Raw genomic sequence first — 19,810 nt, 5'->3', positions numbered from 1 at the left:
CAGGGCACGACACTGTGTGTGAGGAGGATGTGCGCTCCAGTGTGTGTCAGACTCGCTGTTTGATTCCCTCATGTGAGTAACCTGCTTATCGCCACAGCTCTGGGCGAGGGAAACTTCGCCAAACTCCATTGAAAAATCTGTCCGTTTAATGTCGGCTAGCTGAGCTGAACACACGCACACCTCGCAGGACACCACTCACCCAGACGGGTTATGATTCATGTCATGAGGTTATTGTGCTCAGTTCGGCGTATAGGCTAGATGAGCCAACAAGCCATTTTCATAAAATGATATTTTGTGTAATGGTTGGTCCACTGATCGGTGCTCGGTTATTTTGGTGCGAGAAGATCGTGATTTGATTGAAATAAGGGTTGAATGGATACTGAATTGGATAATGTATTAAGGAGTGTAGAAAGTGGAGTCCTGTTCTACCTTGCATGGTATTACCGATGAGCAAGGCAGCATTAAGTTGGCAGGTTTGTGAACGGGGTTCGGTGAACCGTTGTCTTGTATGGGGGGCTAGGACATGACGTGACGTCATGGCTCAGGCTTTCCCCCACAAACGACTGCATTTATTTTTGACGCTTTCGTCTTTGACAGTCTGCATGTGACTGATAATAGCCTAGTTATTGATTTTGAGAAACGACATGCTGATGACATCGGCGGACTGTACTGAAAGAAGCGTATCATTGATTATTTTAAGAGCCTACAGACTCGTGTTGTCTCATTTCCATGAAAATCGATAGACATACGTTCATCGTGGTCAGGCTGTCACCAGGACATCATGAGAGCTACTGTAGCTACAGAGGAGCAGGCAGGACAACAACAGCCAGGGCTAATGCATTATTTGTGAAGCTTCTGATGAGAGCAGTTTTACTGTTGGGACATCTCTCTCTCTCTCTCTCTCTCTCTCTCTCTCTCTCTCTCTCTCTCTCTCTCTCTCTCTCTCTCTCTCTCTCAGACCAGTTTCTTAAGCAACGCAACAACAATAATTATTGAGGGAGTTACTTACTTATTACCTTTTGATGGATTTTTTTCTATTCTACATTCACTTTATCCACTTACCGTTAGGGATGCAAGTTTTAATCAATTTACTTTATCTATTAATTTGTCATTTTTACGATCAATTAATCGATTCATCTTTATATAAAAAACTGCTTTTGACAGAGAGAGTACGCACACATTTTTTTGTTTTTTGTTTGTTTTTAAATAGAAGTCACAGACCAAAACATCACAAAATAATACCGCATTCAAGACAACTCGGACCGCCGTAAGTTTCAACACGGAACCTCCGGCCCGGACAGATTTGCGTTCACGCTGCACCTCCCGCTCGGGGAAGATAACCCAAACTGTTGCTATAGCAACCCATGTTAGCATGGTAGCTACCTACTAGTGAACAATGCTAACCGAACATGCTGAATGTTGAATTTCACACAGAGCGAAACACAGATGACACAAACACATTAACATTACATCATTAAGACATCAAATTGTGTGTTAAAACGTCAACAAACGTCTTTATAATCATTTTGTGATTATCATTAACGATGCAAGTAGCCATTTTGATGTGGCTGTGACGTCAACTCGGAGAAACCGGAGCTCTGGATGATACCCGAATTTCCGAGCTGTAATTCTGGCCTGAACGACCGTTCAATTCACTTTTTACAGGTCGGAACCCATTTTTTCCGGCGGTCCGAGCTGTCTTGAACGGGGTATAAATCTGATTGCAAGTTTGGACCAGCATTTCCGTTGAACAATAACGGTGCCGGTCAGTGTGTCCTGCATGATTTCAGTTTCCCGGACAATTGGAATAAATTCTGGTCACATATTAGATCTGTGTTTATTGAGCTTAAAAACAATTGATAGCCGTAAATTCCCTGCACCAACCATGTTTCTATCGGTCAATCAAACGGAACGACCCGAAATACAAGCTTCGGGGTTAATTGATTTCTCCGTGCGGCGCGCAGCGTGGACTTCGATACACGCTGCCTTGCATGCTGAGTCTCAGAAACGGCCCCAAATTCCCCCGAATTTGGAGCCCACAGTGGAATTCGCAGGGTGTTGTCTGAGACGACGAGTGAGCAAAAACTAAATCGCCTGAAAAAAATGCTCAACACGACGTACTCAACACCATAGATATATATAAAGGCTAGATAGCTTACCCGCGCTGCCGGTCAATGGAGAGCGACGTCGTCGCATGGTGGCCATCTTGCTACGGCACCACAGCTTTATATATATCTATGGGTTAAAAAAACGCTAACATTTTATTATTATTTTTGGCTCCAAATTACACCAAACTTAAACTGAAGCATCATCATCATGAGATGAATTCACGCACCTAGTTTCATGCAGTTTCATCCATTTTGCTAGGAGCTATGAGCATCTGTTGTTGGGTTAGTATTATCACATCAGATGATCATAACTCCTAGGGAAATGGATGAAACTGCATGAAACTTTGTGCCTGAATCCCTCTCATGGCATAGATGCTTCGGTATAATTTTGGTGTAATTTGGAGCCCATCAAAAATATAGTGTTTTTTGTGTTTTTTGTTTTGTTGTTGCCATATCTCGGGAACGGAATATGCTTGTAATAAACCAAACCGTTTGTAAATCCGTCAAGATTTCAGCAAGTTATGAGTATTTTTGTCTGTGCACCCTCCAACAGCTACCAGAGAACGTACCAGAAAGCCTGCCGTAGCAAGATGGCGGCGCTTCAACGACGCTGGTGACTCCGCCTTAAGCCATCTAGCCTTATATATGTCTATGCTCAACACCACCTGTTGAGAGCTGCTGACCCAGGCACACGTACTCAACACCACCTGTTGAGAGCTGCTGACCCAGGCACACGCATTACAGTCTCATAACACACAGTAGCCTACACTATAACCTACACATACAAATAATCATTTATGCTATTTAATAGGAGGAGCTGTGTGCAAATGTAATTTGTGAGACCATTTTAATACAACTGAAATTGTGCTGAGAGAGGGGATTATTTTCACCGGGCTTTGTGAAGCCCGGTGCAGATTTTAATCTGTCGGACTTTGATTAATTATAACGGTCAACGTCCGGCAATTAGCGGATAACAGGAACCCAGGTTTGGACAGTGTGCTCCTGTGCGGGACTCTCTTTTACCATTTATGCAGGCTTTGGCCTTGTCTACACGTAACGCACCTGTCCCGGGAAAGAGATGTGCAGAGCTTTTCCTTCTGAATTACTAGTAAATAGAAAATACAAAATGCAGGTTTTTACACCTGTCTCTCTCTAGGCCTACTCAACAACCAACCCAACTTCCTGCATTAGTTGTCATTGTGCTTGCTTGTAGACGTGCTGTATTTCAACATTGTATTACGATGTTTACAATGAATCCTGTTGTGTTTTTGGCAGTAATTCTCCCACACTGGACTGTTTGTCTGCTTGCTTGGCTTTCTTCTTCCTCTGTATAAGCGGTGAAAGTGAAATTTCGCCCCCTTGTGGTGTTAAATCATTCCAACAAAAAAGAGAAAATACTACATAGACTATATTGTCGATGAATCGGTTAATATATGTTTGATCAGGGCCGGCGCTATGCAGGCATGTACCCATACGCACCACAGGCGGGCACAGGTCTGCATAATAATCTGCATAACAACTCCAATAACCACAGCAGTCAGGACTCATGACACAGCACAGCTGTTTTCCAAATAATCACATTTCAGCTCCTCAAACTATGCAAATCTCTCTGGCACTTTCTCATGTGGGTAACACACACACACACACACACACACACACACACACACACACACACACACACACACACGTGCCAGAGTAAACGTCACTTCCTGCTTTCTCCCTGTACCAGCTGTGGAAAAAATATGAATGGCGGTGAACAGAGAATAAAGACTTTCAATTGTGCCACGGGGTGCCAAAGTTAATTGTGTCAATTTAAAATATAACTTTGCATGTAAAGAAAGTCGCAGTTTGTCGTCAAACTGAAACGAGGGGTTAGTTTCGTATAAAAACTACATCGCTCGTGGAAGCTCGTGGCATGTCGCCGGTCTTCAGCTTTTCCGGTAGAGAAAGTGACATCAATTAGGCGACAGTGTATGTAGTCTTTCCAATGTTTCCCCTACCATTCTACAGGCTTGGTGGGCCCGCCAGCCCAACGGCACCCCCCGCCAGGCGAGAAAAAACAAATTGCATTTTATTTTATTTTTTTTGATTTTCTTTTCTGCTTCCCCCAAAATTTCAATAAACCTTTATGGCATATTATTACAATACAACAATATTGTTGTTAACAGTGTTGACAGTAATAGAAGATGCCAAATCATTCAAAACAATAAGTATTTTGCTTTTAGGAGCATTGTGCCAGCGTGCAGCGCTGTTCCAAAACGTGTCAACGCGTGTCGTTGCCTGGGAAACGCACATCCCATAATACAACTGTTCGCATCGCATCCCATAATAGTATGATGATACTTGGGATGCCATTGGGCTGCAACTAACGATTATTTTGATAATCGATTAATCGTCGATTATTTGTTCGATTAATCGATTAATCGGATAAAAAAATGCACTGATATTGTTTCCATCCGTTTATTGAAAAACAACTTTTTTTTTGTTAAAGAAACCCACCGGGCTTTGCTACATCAATAGCTTTGACACTAGGGGTGGGAATCGCTGAGTAGCTCACGATACGATATCGTCACGATACTTGGCCCTCGATAACGATATTATCACGATACAGCGATACTGCGATAATCGATATATTGGAAGACGATACATCACGATACCTGTGTAACTGAAGAGAAAAAAATACCCCTAAAAGGCAAGAAGCAGGTATTATGTATTTATTAGCAGAATTGACATGAACTCTCTGAGTTCACTCACTCACTCATACCATTTTCGATACCACGGAGGAAAAGTTACACATTAAGTCTTTTTATTATTATTATTAAAACAAGAAAACCTATATAACCTACCTACCTATATAATTTCTAAAAGTAGATATTAATGATCAAACATTTCCATTCATGTAGCCTACAGTATTTATGTTTTTGTTTCAACTACAAACATAAATAAACGTCAACTTGAAACTATGTTTCAACTACCACACACAGCATAATATTTTAGCCTGTTTATTTAAAAAATAAAATAAAATAAATAAATAATAAACATATCGATACTTGGTGCCAGTGTATCGATAACGTATCGCAAGTGAAAATATCGCGATACTGTGAGTATCGATATTTTGTCCCACCCCTATTTGACACGGCATGAACGAATACAAAATACATACAAATGTATGGTGTAAGTGCAAAAGATATCTTCATATCTTCTTAAATAAAGTGCTTTAACGGACCTGAGCTGTCTTAACAATAATAACTTGTAAATTACAAACATCCTCCTGGAATGTGTCTTCATATTTTTGCTCCATCAGTTTTGTGAAGAATGTTCTTGAAGGAAGAGTGTAGCCAGGGTGGAGGGTGTTAATCATGGCAATGAAGCCTGCATCTCCAACCATTGACATGGGCCTCATGTCGGTGACCAGCATGTTCAGGACACTGTCTGTCATGATGGCTGCTTGCCTTGGTGTACATGCCGCATTCCCCACAACGAAGCCCCTCATGGTGAGTTGTTTTTTTCTGAAATGAGAAAGACAGTATGAGTGAGTATGCCTAACAGCACTATTAACATAAAACTCAATAAAACTCACTCATTGATGATTTAGTTGATAATTGCTTATGTAAAGAAGGCCTTTATATAACAGAAGCCTCAAATGCAATTTGTCCTAGCTCACTCCTTACATTAAGATGCACACACACGCGCACACACACACACACACACACACACACACACACACACACACACACACACACACACACACACACACCAATGAACAAGGGACAACAACCCCTCTTTTAGCTCTAGTCTGCTCTACCACTAACGTTAGCAAGCTAACGTAATGTTAACTAGCCGGTCGGCTTAACACACCATGCTTGTCGACCTGGGTGCGGGCGCATCAGCTGTTAACGTTAGATAAACGAAACAAACTATCTGAGTTTACATTAGGGGTGCACCGATCGATCGACACGCAATCTGTATCGGCCGATTTGGACCTCAAATATGTGATCTGCTGTTTCCGATATTCCTTTAATGTTGCCGATCGCATAGCCGATCATGCTGCACGTGAGAAACATGAGGCAGCCCATTTTCATGTCTTCAATGTCTATCGTTTAACTTTCATATTGTGCTCTAACGTTTATATCATTGTGTTGCAAAGCACACGCTTTGCTTTCGTCAGTGTACTCACCTCCATGCACACACCGCACCAGACTGTCAACACACCCCTTGCGTCTTTGAATCACACAAATCAGCTGGTGATTAGAGCAGCCTCAGCAGAGAGAAGTTACCTCCAGTCCTCCCGCCTACCGAGGCATTTGCATGCTGTTAAGTCCGTGTGTATTAAAGTCCCAGATTGACACGGTGCTACTGTGGTAGTCGGGCTAGTGCACGCGCACACACAGACAATTTCCACGCAAGCATTGATGTTCCCGCGGGCACTTTGAAGGAAGCGAAAGTGTGCGGCTGAGTATGTGGATGTGCGCTCCGTTCAGACGGACTTTCTTCCTTTCTTTTAACATCAGTTGAACATGTTCTAATCCCCTTCTTCCATGTGTGCGTATATGACCAACCAGTAAGTCATTATTATGTTAATATTCCTGTATTGCATTCCCTTTTGGTTTTAGATCGATCTACCTGCAATCATTGCAATAACGTTTGTTTAGGCGTGCATTTGCCGTTTGATTGTCTGTTGCGCTAATTAATGCCACTACTCCGATGGAGTTTAGCTGGTGTGTAGCTTGTGATTCTGTTGTTTCTCCCGTCATGTAACCCTGTCACCATTATGTAGATCGCACTCATAGTGCTGCTAATTATAACACTGTAACTCGGCCTCGATGGGCGGGTCGTTTTGATGTTCGTTCGATGCGGATCCCAATGTATGACGGTTATTGTGCATAACCCCGGTTCTATGAGTGGGAGCTCTTTGGCTTTAGTCATGGTTCAAGACTGGTGTTTAAGAGTAACTGACTTACAGTTTACCTAATTATCATTTATATATTATTAGTTGTTAATTATCACTATAATTGGCCTATATAACAGCAAGCTTGGTTACTGACCTGTTTGTATATTTTATTGCCTCCTTTTTCCAGACCACACACAATCCTACTATTCCTGTCATAATGCTGTAAAGAGCCTATACTGCTGTACTGTACTGAAGAGAACTGACAACTAAACGGTTGAACTCCCATCTGTCTCCTGCCTCGTGTTTTTACGGACACCCCAGGGCGTATATATATATATATCGGTGATCGGTAATCGGTAATCGGTGATCGGTCGATGATCGGTTGGGCAGATATTTCTCATAGGTGATCGGCAATCGGTGATCGGTGGCAAAAAACGTGATCGGTGCACCCCTAGTTTACATACCACGTCTGCTCTACCACTAACGTTAGCAAGCTAGTAACGTTAACGAGCCGGTCGGCTATAACGTTAACGTTGTCGACCTGGGTGCGGGCGCATCGGCTGTTAACGTTAGATAAACAAAACAAACTATCTGCTGTGAGACGAACATTTCCACTTCAAACAACAATACACATGGGTCTAATAATGTAACATTAATGGTTTACATGCATATCGAGTTTGTAGTAGAATAACGTTAACTTACCCCGCTGCTGAGCTCCCTTGGCACCATCCAATGATCCAACATGTTTGCGTTTAAGGTGTTCACGCAGGGCCGTTGTGCTTCCATGCCATGCAAGATCGGCTTTGCACATTTTGCACGTAACAGACTTTTTATTTCCAGTTAATATGAAGTGCTCCCAAACTTGCGAAGTTTTGGGTCGAGCTGCTTTCTCGTTCTCGGCCATGTTTCAACTTGTTTGTCGTTTACTGCGCGTGCGCAAGGCGAGTGACGTAGTCGGCTCCGCGACAGCGGGGCCAGGGAGTGACGTAGCCAGCACTGCGCCGCAGCAGCTGCGGTCAGCTGTTGTTAATATCAACAAAACAGTTGGCTCTGCGGTCCAACTAATCGCGAGGCAACAAATCGATAATCAAATTCGTTGCCAAGGAATTTAATCATCGATTTTAATCGATTTAATCGATTAGTTGTTGCAGCCCTAATTGCAAACATAGATGTGAACAGGTTAGCTAAAAGTTTAGCGTCGCCAGTGAGGGCCCCCACCGTTGCGGTCGCGTTACATTTTGAAATCCCTCCAGGCCTGAAGCATTTTCTAGGGGAAACACTGCTTTCTGATTTATAACTTCTAGTGCAACAGTTTGGTGACAAACTTGCAACTTTCTTGACATGCAAAGTTGTTGTTTTAAATTTACAAAATTAACGTTGGCACCCCGTGGCACAATTCAAACGGGATCAAAAAAGTAACCTTATTCTCCCTTCACCGCCATTCATATTTTTTCAGCGCCTGGTACAGGGAGAAAAGCAGGAAGTGATGTTCACTGTGCCTCTCTATTACCTTCTTGCCTCTCACTGTTTGCACCATTGCAATGATCATCCTGTTCCATATAAGCCCATTTGAACAGATGACATCTAGCACTGATTGGTGGCCATGCTTAGTGGCCTCAGGCCCTGCTGGTGAAGCTCCCACATGGCCGGGCGTTGCTGCTTTATCATCTACTATGTTGACATTAAAGAGAGACGCTAAGATTAGATTAGCTGCTCTGTGTCCTGCACTGCTCTGGGGCTAGCCAGTAATGTGCTTATACACATTTCCCCTGACTCCTATCCCGCCCCTGTACAGATCTGTCTGTTCATCTGACTCCTATCCCCTGTATATTGCAATTCTCTGGCGGACCACCAGGCGGGGCCCCGCGGTGGACCCACCGGTGGTCCGTGGACCACAGTTTTGGAACCAATGCTCTAAATCAGGGGTTCCCAAACTTTTCCGACCAAGTACCACTACGTACCAAACCAAATTTCCCAGGGACCACTTCCACTGTGTATACCCCCCCCCCCCCCATAAAATAAAATTAGCTGATTTAACCATGCAATAGCAGCAGAAAGGCTAAATAACAATATAAGGCTACTAGCTGGTTCAAAATGAACACACACACACACACACACACACACACACACACACACACACACACACACACACACACCTGCCAACATTAGGCTGTGAAAATGAGGACCCCTTTGAAAAAAAAAAAATCAGCCAAAATGTAGCTTAACTCATTGAGTGCCAGCCACTTTTGGAGAACGGATGCTCCCAGTGCCAGAGTTTTCAGAGCGTTTTCAGTGATTTCTCGAGGCCCACAGAATATTGTGTGATATTACTATGTAAACACCGAACACGCACAAGAACGAGCTGGCTCTATTGTATCATCAGCAAAAAAAAGTTTATTGATACCATTTTCCGTTCTTTAGTTATGAGCCGGAGAAGATAGGTTGTTTTCAGCGTTTTCAGGCTTTTCAAATTATTAGCTGAGATAATCCGCCTTTTGTGAAATGCAGCATTTCAAGCACATTCACTGAGTCTGAAGATAATATTTTCTGATGTAGTGACGTAGTTGTTGTGTGATGCCCTGCGTGCACCACCCCCCTCCCCCCCTCCCCCCGTAAACTCCTCCCCACACTGCACACAGCCTCACGCAACCATTATATTTTCGGAGTGCTGCGTTTGTGTGCTGCTGTCGGCTCTCAGCGCCACAGCAGGGAAGAGCCAACCTGGATTGCTGAATGGTTTGGCGTCAGGGGCTGCTTTCCTGGCTGCTAATCGGGTGGAGAAACTATACAGACAGACAGACAGACAGACAGGGACAGAGGGGCTCAGTTGTGAGCGCGGATTGACTCCTGTTCGGAGCCAATGTCAGCTCCCGCGACAGAGCAAATGGCTCTGGGAGCATGCATCGGTTTGTCTTTGATCCACGGCTTTTAGGCTGTTTCTCGGACCTGTCTCTAATCTGGACTGCACCGAGCAAGCACTGTCGCCACCTAATGAGTCCGTAAAATAGGTTATACACCTCCAATAGCTACTATAGTTGTACAGGAGCTGCGGAAGGCTTTGATCGACGTCCCACCGTCAAAAAACGCATTGGACGTCGAAGGACGTCCGTGGCACTCTACGTCACTATTTAATTGGACGTCGAAGGACGTCCATGGCATTCAATGAGTTAACTTTGGAGTGTTATTTAGCCACCTTCCTGACAAACTAGCATGACATGTTTGGTGCAAATCCATTCCTTAAGTCTTCTAGTTTCATATGATACCAGAAACTTCACTCTGGCTTCAAAACTGAGCCTGCTGAAGCCTCTGAAATTAAATGTTCAAAATTGTGATTGTTTCCCAAATATCGTGATATTTCCGAAAATCGGCCCAATCCGGCAACTGCTCAGGGTTAATGTGTATGTGTACTGTTGTCTGTAAATATATATATATATATATATATATATATATATATATATATATATATATATATATATATATATTTTTTTTTTTGTGGCAATTCTCTGGCGGACCACCAGGCGGAGTGGTCCACGGACCACAGTTTGGGAATCAATGCTCTAAATGAATGTTGTTATTGGCAATGGCAGGAGCTTTAAATTCCTATATAATGCTAGTTTAACCCATTGATACCTGATGCAGCATTTGCATGTATATCCCTCATTTGTGTGTGTATCCCTTTAAGACCGCGTGACGCGGTTCGCGGTCTTAAAGGGATACACACACAAATGCTGCATCAGGTATGGGTTAACCCTTGTGCCATGTTTAATGTACTTAGGTTAGCATTGCTTCCTACGAAGGAGACGTCCCTTTGGACACATTGTGTTTTAGTTTGGACAGTTTTCTAAGCCAAAGCCTGCTGACAGTTGTTCTCTATCTTCTCCATCAGACACGGAGAGCTTGGTCAATGGGAATCATCGGTCCAGTCCAGCTCCTGGAGAGAGAGTCCAGTCTGAGCACAGAGCCATCGTCAGCTCTACTGGAGAGAGAGTCCAGTCTGAGCACAGAGCCATCGTCAGTTCTATTGAGAAGGACCTTCAGGACATCATGGACTCCTTAGTGTTGGATGACCCCCAGCCTTCCTCCTCAGAGGCCAAAAAGCCCCCGGGCAGCCAGGCCATCCCTAACTGCCCCCTGTCGCCCATGGTGAATGGAGGGGGCAGGTACCTGCTGTCCCCTCCTACCAGCCCGGGGGCCATGTCCGTAGGCTCTAGCTATGAGAATAACTCCCCCCCCTTCTCACCCCTCTCCTCTCCGGCCAGCAGCGGGAGCTTCAACAGCCCCTCTCCTAGCGGAGGACCCCAGGAGCAGAGTTCTTCTCTCCCTCCAGTGCCTGTACGCTCCTCCAGCTACAACTTCAGCACCCATCCTCCACCCATACCCCAGCCCCGCACACACCTGCCTAACTACAGCAGCAACGGGGCCGGCCAGAAGGTTCAGGAAAGCCCCAGGCTGCAGCGCAAGGCCTTGGCAGAGGCTCCTCCGAGCCCCAAGCCAGGCCGCAGAGGACTGGGCCAAGATGGGTCTGAGAGCCCCCGACAGACCCACCTGCTGTCCTCTACTGAATCTCTCAGTAGCAGAAACATTGTGCCAAGTAGCCCCAGACTCATTCCTAAATTCCCTACCTGCCCGTCCCCGTCCCCCTCCTGCCCCAGGACCAAGCCAGCCACGGTGCTCCAGGAGAGGCCGGCCAGCCCCTTCAGAGAGCAGGCCGGCTTGGCCGATCACTCGCTCACCTCCGGCAGCCCCTCCAGGCAGCTCTCCCAGCCCTCCAGAGCCTTCCAGCCTCCCCTGGATCCCATCGTCCACATCATCCAAGGCTCCCCGCTTCAGCAGCATCCGCGCTCGCTGCAGCCCCCCGAAAGCCCTCGAATGGGCAGGAGAAACATGGAGTTGAATGGAGGCAGCAGCGTAGGGGGCAGCAGTATGAGAGAGCTGCCCCCTCTCAGTCCCTCCATGGCTCGGAGAGGCATCCCGGCGGTGCCCCCGGGGTCAATCCCCACCCTGAGGACCCCGGATAGCCCCTCAAGTCTCGGCAGGCTGGTCCCAGAGAGTCCCAGGCTCCGGCGCAAGACCGGATCCCCGCCGGAGGAGTCAATGGGCAGCAGGGGGATGCGAGCCCGCAGCCCCTCGCCCACCTCTCTGATGATGGAGGGCGGTGGTGGTGGTGGTGGTGGTGGAGGTGGGGTGAGGAAGGCTCACTTTGGGAACGGCCTGTCCCCCGCCTACAGCCTGGGCTCTCTGCCCAGCTCGTCCCCAGCAGCCAGCCCCAGGAGCCACAGGAAGATGTCTGTGGGGACGAGAGCCCACCCAGGCATGAGGGAGAGGAAGAACAGCATCACAGAGATCAGCGACAACGAAGACGAGCTGCTGGAGTACCACCGCCGCCAGAGAGAGGAGAGGCTCCGCGAGCAAGAGATGGAGAGGCTGGTGAGTGACCATCAACACCAACTCTTGTCATAATAGCAAACCTACCCTATGCAGTTACATCAAGACATCCACAGTTCAATTAAGACTTACATATATAATACAGCAGTTACTCATCTCTCAAGTAGATCTGGAAGGGAGTGAAGGGTTTTACTCATGACTGTAGGCTAGTTTTACATTTTGAGCTGCAGCTCGTCACAAAGCATCTTCTGCTAGACGACTTGTGTGTGCTTAGGAAGGTAGCCCATGAACTTAGATTGATAAGAGCTGAAGGCTAATTCCATGGTTGTCCTAAGGTTGTTCCATTGCCGCCATTGGCTGTCATGGTTCTGTGCTGTTGTCCCATTGGCTCAAGGAGGAGGTTTTTCTGGCCAAATTGGCGACACCTCTGTTATTAAAAAAGCACCAGCGTCTCTTGCCTTCAATACTCTTTGGTTAGCCTAATCAGTGTTGCTTTACAGAACCAGATGGCAGATATACAGGTAGACATTATATTATATATAATGTTATAGATATTATAGATATTTTCACTTGTCAACATAGCAAGCAGATGTTTTATTTAGATTGTTTGTATTTCCCAAGGCTAGAGAGTATGTGAGTTTGTGGTATAAGGAAGATTTTACTTCATTAATTGCAAATTATGCAATGTTTTTTGTATCAGTCATTTCAATCCAGAAATATCAGTATTTGCCTTCATAGACCTATATTGGTTGACTCGAACCCTAATCACTGTAACGTCCTGTAGGAAGGGAGTGTACCAGTCTCAGTATCTGTGTGTTTGTTTGGTAAAGGAGTGAGGAGCTCAAATTTGCCTCAAACATCCACTTGGACTCAAGGATGAACTGATTCGATTTTGGTGGTCAAAGGTCAAAGTCCAAGGTCACTGTGACCTCACGACCCGCTCGTTTCATGCTCGTTAACACGAGGCCAGCTCGGCGAGCTGCAGGAGGCCACGCAGCGGGCGAGGCCACGCAGCGGGCGAGGCCACGCAGCGGGCAAGCCTAGGAATTGATATAGAAACACCAGGCGACCCTGTTGTGGCCAAACTCATTATATCTACAGTCAATAGGACATGCCCCTATATTAATCATCTGTATAGATTAGAGCTGTAAAGGATTTGTCTAAATGTCTGGGGAACATTCTTCCGGGGGTGGAAACGTCACAGAAAGTCATGTGACTGTTGTGCTCTGTTGGCCATACCTTTCAGAGGAAACCTCTTTGCCCCATTGAGCTATATTCAATATGGAGAGATGGTGGCTATCTCCGCCCAGCAGGGTCGAGTGAAGCCAAAATCCTGTCAGATCAGTGAACCAGATTCTGCCCAGTAGCTCCGTTGAGTTAGAACCTCTGTGAGCTCCCCGCCCCCTAAAGTGAGAGTTTATCAAGCAACATGACGAGTTAATTTGCCTTTGACATCGTCACGTCCTGCGATGTGACTATTGCGACGACGATGTGTAAACGATGTATCGTGCAGCCCTAAATTAAAGTTTTCTTTAGTTTAACACATTCACTGCCAGACGTTTTTTTTTTTTACTGTAGTTAGCTTCTGCCAGAGGGTTTTTTTGAGGATTCTGGCTCATCTTTCAAGACCCGAGGATTCTTTTCTGCTAAGATTTTGTGAACACACAATATCTCAAAAGAACTAATAGAATGTGTGCTTTCTCTTTCTAAAAGAGTTAGTTTGTAGAGTTAGTAGTTATGTAAGCATTAGCAGTTGAATACAGCATGGTTTCAGCGTCAGAAAAATTATTCAGAGATAAACGGCTTTTTGTGAAATTCGATAGAACAGTCACTTTAACCATTCATTTTTGGCATCAGTAAGAGTCAGACATCTAAACAATAGTTTTGAACAGTAATTTCCTCCATAACAGCAGGAAACCCCCCTCTGCTTCCAACTCCTCCCTCCGTGTGTGTTCTCCTCCTGCCTCCCTGGCTCTCCAGCGGGCGTGTCACAACGAAGTTGCTGCTGCCTGGCTGCTGCCTGTTTGCGCGGCCGCTGTTTGAGGAAGTCTGGGTGGACTCGCTCGTTTCGTGGAGTTTTGGTTGAGAGCTTTGATGCGATTCTGGTCATATTTATGCTGCGTGTTTCAAAGTGTGCATCCAATCTATTCTTGGAACCCCCCACCGTTGCCACCGCTGTGCATCAGCGCGTGTTAATATATCTTATTTATTCATGTCATTCTTCAGTCATGCTCCTCCCCTCCCCGGCAGCTTCAACAAGCCACGCCCCCCAGCAGCTTCAACAAGCCATGCCCCCCAGCAGCTTCAACAAGCCACGCCCCCCAGCAGCTTCAACAAGCCACACCCCCCCAGCAGCTTCAACAAGCCACGCCCCCCAACAGCTTCAACAAGCCACGCCCCCCCAGCAGCTTCAACAAGCCATGCCCCCCAGCAGCTTCAACAAGCCACGCCCCCCCAGCAGCTTCAACAAGCCACGCCCCCCCCAGCAGCTTCAACAAGCCACGCCCCCCCAGCAGCTTCAACAAGCCGTATCAGTCCAAGTCTTTGTAATCCTGTCATGCTCGCTCTTAAGCAACCTTTGCCCCAGCACCACTATATAGGCACAGATTGAACAATATTGACATAAGATGTGTGCAGATAACTCATCTAACTCAGGTCAACAACACATCCATGTCCAGTCAATAGAGAGCCAAGGTCACGCCCACTTCCAACCAAGGGATTTCATCCACCATTCATTTTTCCATAGACATTTCGTAAAATGCTTTTAAAAATAGTTTTACTGGGTCAAACCAAGCGATGCAGCTATATTTAGAATCAAGAGAGACCATAGAACATTTCATAAAAAAAAAAAAACCCAAAAACAACTAATAATAATAATAATAATAACAATACTACTACTAATAATAACAACAATAATAATAATAATAATAATAAAAATAATAATCATAATAATAATACAAATTTGATTAAAACCATTTTTTTTCACAACTTCTTAGTTTAGTTTAGTTTTTTGTTTTGTCCGAGTGAAAATGGCAGAGGAAATCCCTTGGTCCGTATGCCTCTCTGGGAAGTGGGTTTGCCGTGACTTTGGCTCTCTATATAAGGCATACAAGGACAGGGGAGGTCTGAAAACAGGCAACAGATTTCTGAGCAGTTTGTCAGCTTAGCTTTAGGCTATTGTCTTTTTTACAAAGACAGAAACTCCTCGCTCCTCAAAGAGGCCGGGTGTGGAACTGCAGAGCCTGTAATTACTCATAGTTGACTCACTGTCATGACAAATTTACTTGCCCCAAAGCTTTCACATAGAAATCATTTCACACACGCACGCACGCACGCACGCACACACACACACACACACACGCACACACACACACACACACACACACACACACACACACACACACACACACACACACACACACACACACACACACACACAGGCACACACACAGGCACACACTCTCACACACTCTCACACTCACTCACTAACACGGACACACACACATTACGTCATTTGGCAGACGCTTTTATCCAAAGTGACTTACAATATCACATTTTGTCAACGGTAGAGAAATCAACTTTGCAACACAATCTATGACAGCTACAACTTTTGAAGGAATAGAGGAGCACCTGTAGAAAGTAGATTGAGAAGGATTTTTTTTTTTATTAATAAATGTTAGTTCAAGATGGGCCCAGGTGGAGCCTGAAAAAGTATGTTTTTAGTCTTCGCTGAAAGATGGGCAGTGATTCGGCCGTCCTGACACACACACACACACACACACACACACACACACACACACACACACACTAGGGCTGTTGAAACAAATTTTGGTATTCAAATATTATTCGATTTGCATAAATATTAATAAACCTCAAAGATTATTTTTGGGGGAAAAACGAATATTATGATTTTATTTTTTATTTTTTATACAGCGAATCTTGTCCGTCTCGCCGTGAATCGTGTTGTCACGTGATGAACCTTCTGTGAGCTTTCTGAGTCTGGAATCACAATATAATTTCATGAGCACGCAGTGCATTAACGTTGCACCAGGCTAGCTTGCCTGACTCTCTCCCTGACTCTCTCCCTGCACGAGCCTGACTCTCTCCCTGCACGAGCCTGACTCTCTCCCTGGTGGAGCCCGTCAATATAACGTCCGTCCATCCAATGAAAAACTGAGGCAATGAGGCAAAAGCAGTCAAGTAGCTCGTCATTCTTCATACAAGAGCTATTTCTGATACCAAGGCACACGTGAATAAGACACAATTACATCAAAGACAACAACACGCTAAAAGTTTGATGACAGTTCTCAAGTCAGCCAGAATAGAAAGGAAAACTCCCGTTACAACTTTCAAAATAAAAGTACCATTGCAACGTTTTTGTGTGTGTGTGTAGTCTCGCAGTGCCAGCCGTAGATGATATCTCTGGAAGCTTGATGACGTCGACGGTGGGTCTGACTACATGAGACTAGTGTGTGTGTGATCTGAAATACCACACGTACCAAAGAGGAAATAAAGAAAACATTTGCATAGAAGCCTGTTTTAAATGAACATAACGTTGTGCCTTCAAAAAGTACATTTTAACCCACAGTGAGTGATGCAGTAATGGATTAGTGCTTTTATTTTGAAAATAAAATAGTCTGGCTTCTGTTTGCTGGGTTGAGAAAAGATCGCCTTGACCACAGATGGATGTGACACGAGTTTAATCTATCTATACATCATCTCTCATGTAATCTATCTATCTATACATCATCTCTCATGTCATCTATCTATCTATACGTCATCTCTCATGTAATCTATCTATCTCATGCAGTTTAATTTGATCATTTTATCATTTGATCATAATCTATCTCATTCAGTGGTCAATGTTACAGGTTACAATGGGACATTTGAGTGGTTGGACTGCCCTCTAGTGGACAGAACGGTACATAACAACAACATGCTGATTAGGCTAAGGTTTTTCATGTATACACTGAGACTGCACAAAATGTTTGCTCATGGAAATTTGTTTTGAAGTCATGGAAAAGTCATGGAAATCCATTGGTCAAAATGTGTATGAACCCTGATAGATGGCGCTCTGAGGCCTACCAGTGGGCCACAGCCCAGTGGTTGAGAAACATTAAAATACCTAATTTACCCCCCATCTTTGATTTGACTTAAAATCATTACAAATCTAATATTAAAATAACAAAAGCACTGAAAATCGAATTGGATTATTGAGGAAGATTGACAGCCCTAACGCACGCACGCACGCACGCACAGACACACACACACACACACACACACACACACACACACACACACACACACACACACACACACACACACACTATGCTTTCTACTATTCATCCAAACAAAGTTAAACAGAGAGAGAAAATAAAGCGTGTCAGAAAGGTTGATTGAGGAAAAGGAGACCAGCTGAGTTTGTCTATGGGAACCTGGTCGGTCAGACCACAGTGTGTGAATGCTCCAGAGACATTCTGCTCGTTAACATTTTGGCCAGAGGAAGTTGTCATCTTCCAAAGGAAAAAAACCCACTTCAGACAGGAAGGAAGTTGGATGGTATTCGACCAATCATGACACATGTTCAGGAAAATAAATATATAAATAAATACAAAATATCTTGTCCAATTTCCATTTCTGCAGCCAGCTAGCTAGTTTGACTCGAGGCTGTGTTTGTGTTTGGCTTGGCAGCCCAGAAGGGACGAGAGTGGACATTTTTTCAGACAGTTCACATTCTGGTGTCACATTGTAGTTTAAACCTGAAACATTTAGCACAGCTAGCTCAGTGAAAGAAACATACTACCAATCTTCTTCTTCTTCTGTGGTGTTTTATGGCAGTTGGCATCCTTTTATGTTGCATTACCGCCTCCTTCTGGATTTATCCATCCACTGTTTCCCTACATTCTCTCCCTGTGTCACTCCCTCTCCATTCCCTCTTCCTTGTGTACCCTACTACCAATCTTAGCGACAGTCACAAGGTGGCGACAGCTACTAGGCTATGTTATGGCAGGGTTGATTTCCACGTTCTAAAATAAGGTGTACAGAATGGGATGATGTGCGACTATACAGCACAGCAGGCACTCATAGAATGTGAAGAAGGTTTGAAATAGAACAGCGAGCGTTAAGCAGGTAGAAACACTGACTGGAGGCGGGGCTTTAAGACAAGGCAGCTCCAGCCAGCTGAAGCAGTCTGCCTTGCTGTCAGTGTCACCTCTCGTCTCTCTCCCCTCCTCTCTCTCTCTCCCCTCCCCTCTCTCTCTCCCCTCCTCTCTCTCTCTCCCCTCCCCTCTCTCTCTCCCCTCCTCTCTCTCTCTCCCCTCCCCTCTCTCTCTCCCCTCCTCTCTCTCTCTCCCCCTCTCTCTCTCTCTCTCTCTCTCTCCCCTCCGCCTCTCTCTCCCTCCTCTCTCTCTCTCCCCTCCTCTCTCTCTCTCCCTCTCTCTCTCTCTCCCCTCCGCCTCTCTCTCCCTCATCTCTCTCTCTCCCCTCCTCTCTCTCTCTCCCCCTCTCTCTCTCTCTCTCTCCCCTCCGCCTCTCTCTCCCTCCCCTCTCTCTCTCACCTCCTCTCTCTCTCTCTCTCTCTCTCTCTCTCCCCTCCGCCTCTCTCTCCCTCCTCTCTCTCTCTCCCCTCCCCTCTCTCTCTCCCCTCCTCTCTCTCTCTCCCCCTCTCTCTCTCTCTCTCTCTCTCTCTCTCCCATCTGCCTCTCTCTCCCTCCTCTCTCTCTCTCCCCTCCTCTCTCTCTCTCTCTCTCTCTAGCTGTGTTTCCATTACAGTTTTTCGCAAAATAATTGCGATATTTCTACAACTTCGACAATGTACAATTGCGACTTGTAGGCCTTTCCATTGAAGTTGAGTTTGAGTGACGGCACACACACCTGAACGCAATTCCCCGTTGCAGCAGCTGCCACAGTGATTACGCACGGGGATCTGCCCCAAATCCCGTCCCCTGCATGCTCAAATCCAACCAACGGTCAATGCAAATCACAACATGAAGTTACAACGCATATAAACGAGCCTGATTATCAATTCAAAAGAACATGTTGCGGGCTGCGGTGAATGCAGTGAGCGCGAGAGGCAGAGGAAAAAAGGTAGCCTACAACTGCGCACACACAGACAGGCAGCCTGTCACCATGGACCGTTTCTGTCATTAAACATGATCTATTTTCCTCAGCTCCGCTTTTGCACAACACTCGTCTTTCTGCTAGGTAGCGTTGCTTAAAAGTTTTCCACTTGCTGCGGAGGTTTTGCCACGGCTTATCGAACCCTTTCTCCCTCATTTTCCGCTCCTTTTCCAAAGGAGAAGATGGGTCACATGACATGCAAATGCGAAAAATGCGTTTCCATTACACTTTTGCGATAAACTGCTATATCGACACGTCTGAAAAACCACCTCATGAGAGCGCAAAAACGTTTTGCGATATTTGGGAG

At 45.4% G+C, this 19,810-nt stretch overlaps 1 protein-coding gene across 1 annotated transcript in view; it reads left to right on the top strand.

The window, feature by feature from the left end:
- The window catches only part of phldb1b (pleckstrin homology-like domain, family B, member 1b), a gene marked incomplete at its 5' end in the record, with an annotated part of 197,850 nt that overhangs the window by 77,621 nt on the left and 100,419 nt on the right, over positions 1-19,810 (top strand). The window contains one exon of the mRNA XM_083637663.1: positions 10,886-12,426. Within this exon, the coding sequence (XP_083493789.1) occupies positions 10,886-12,426 (1,541 nt within the window). The remainder of the gene's footprint in view (positions 1-10,885; positions 12,427-19,810) is intronic.

This window comes from Poromitra crassiceps (assembly GCF_964638095.1).
Source record: "Poromitra crassiceps genome assembly, chromosome: 5".
Classification (NCBI taxonomy): Eukaryota; Metazoa; Chordata; class Actinopteri; order Beryciformes; family Melamphaidae; genus Poromitra; species Poromitra crassiceps.
Note: the sequence above shows the minus strand (reverse complement) of the source record. Positions and strands in the feature narration are given on the sequence as shown.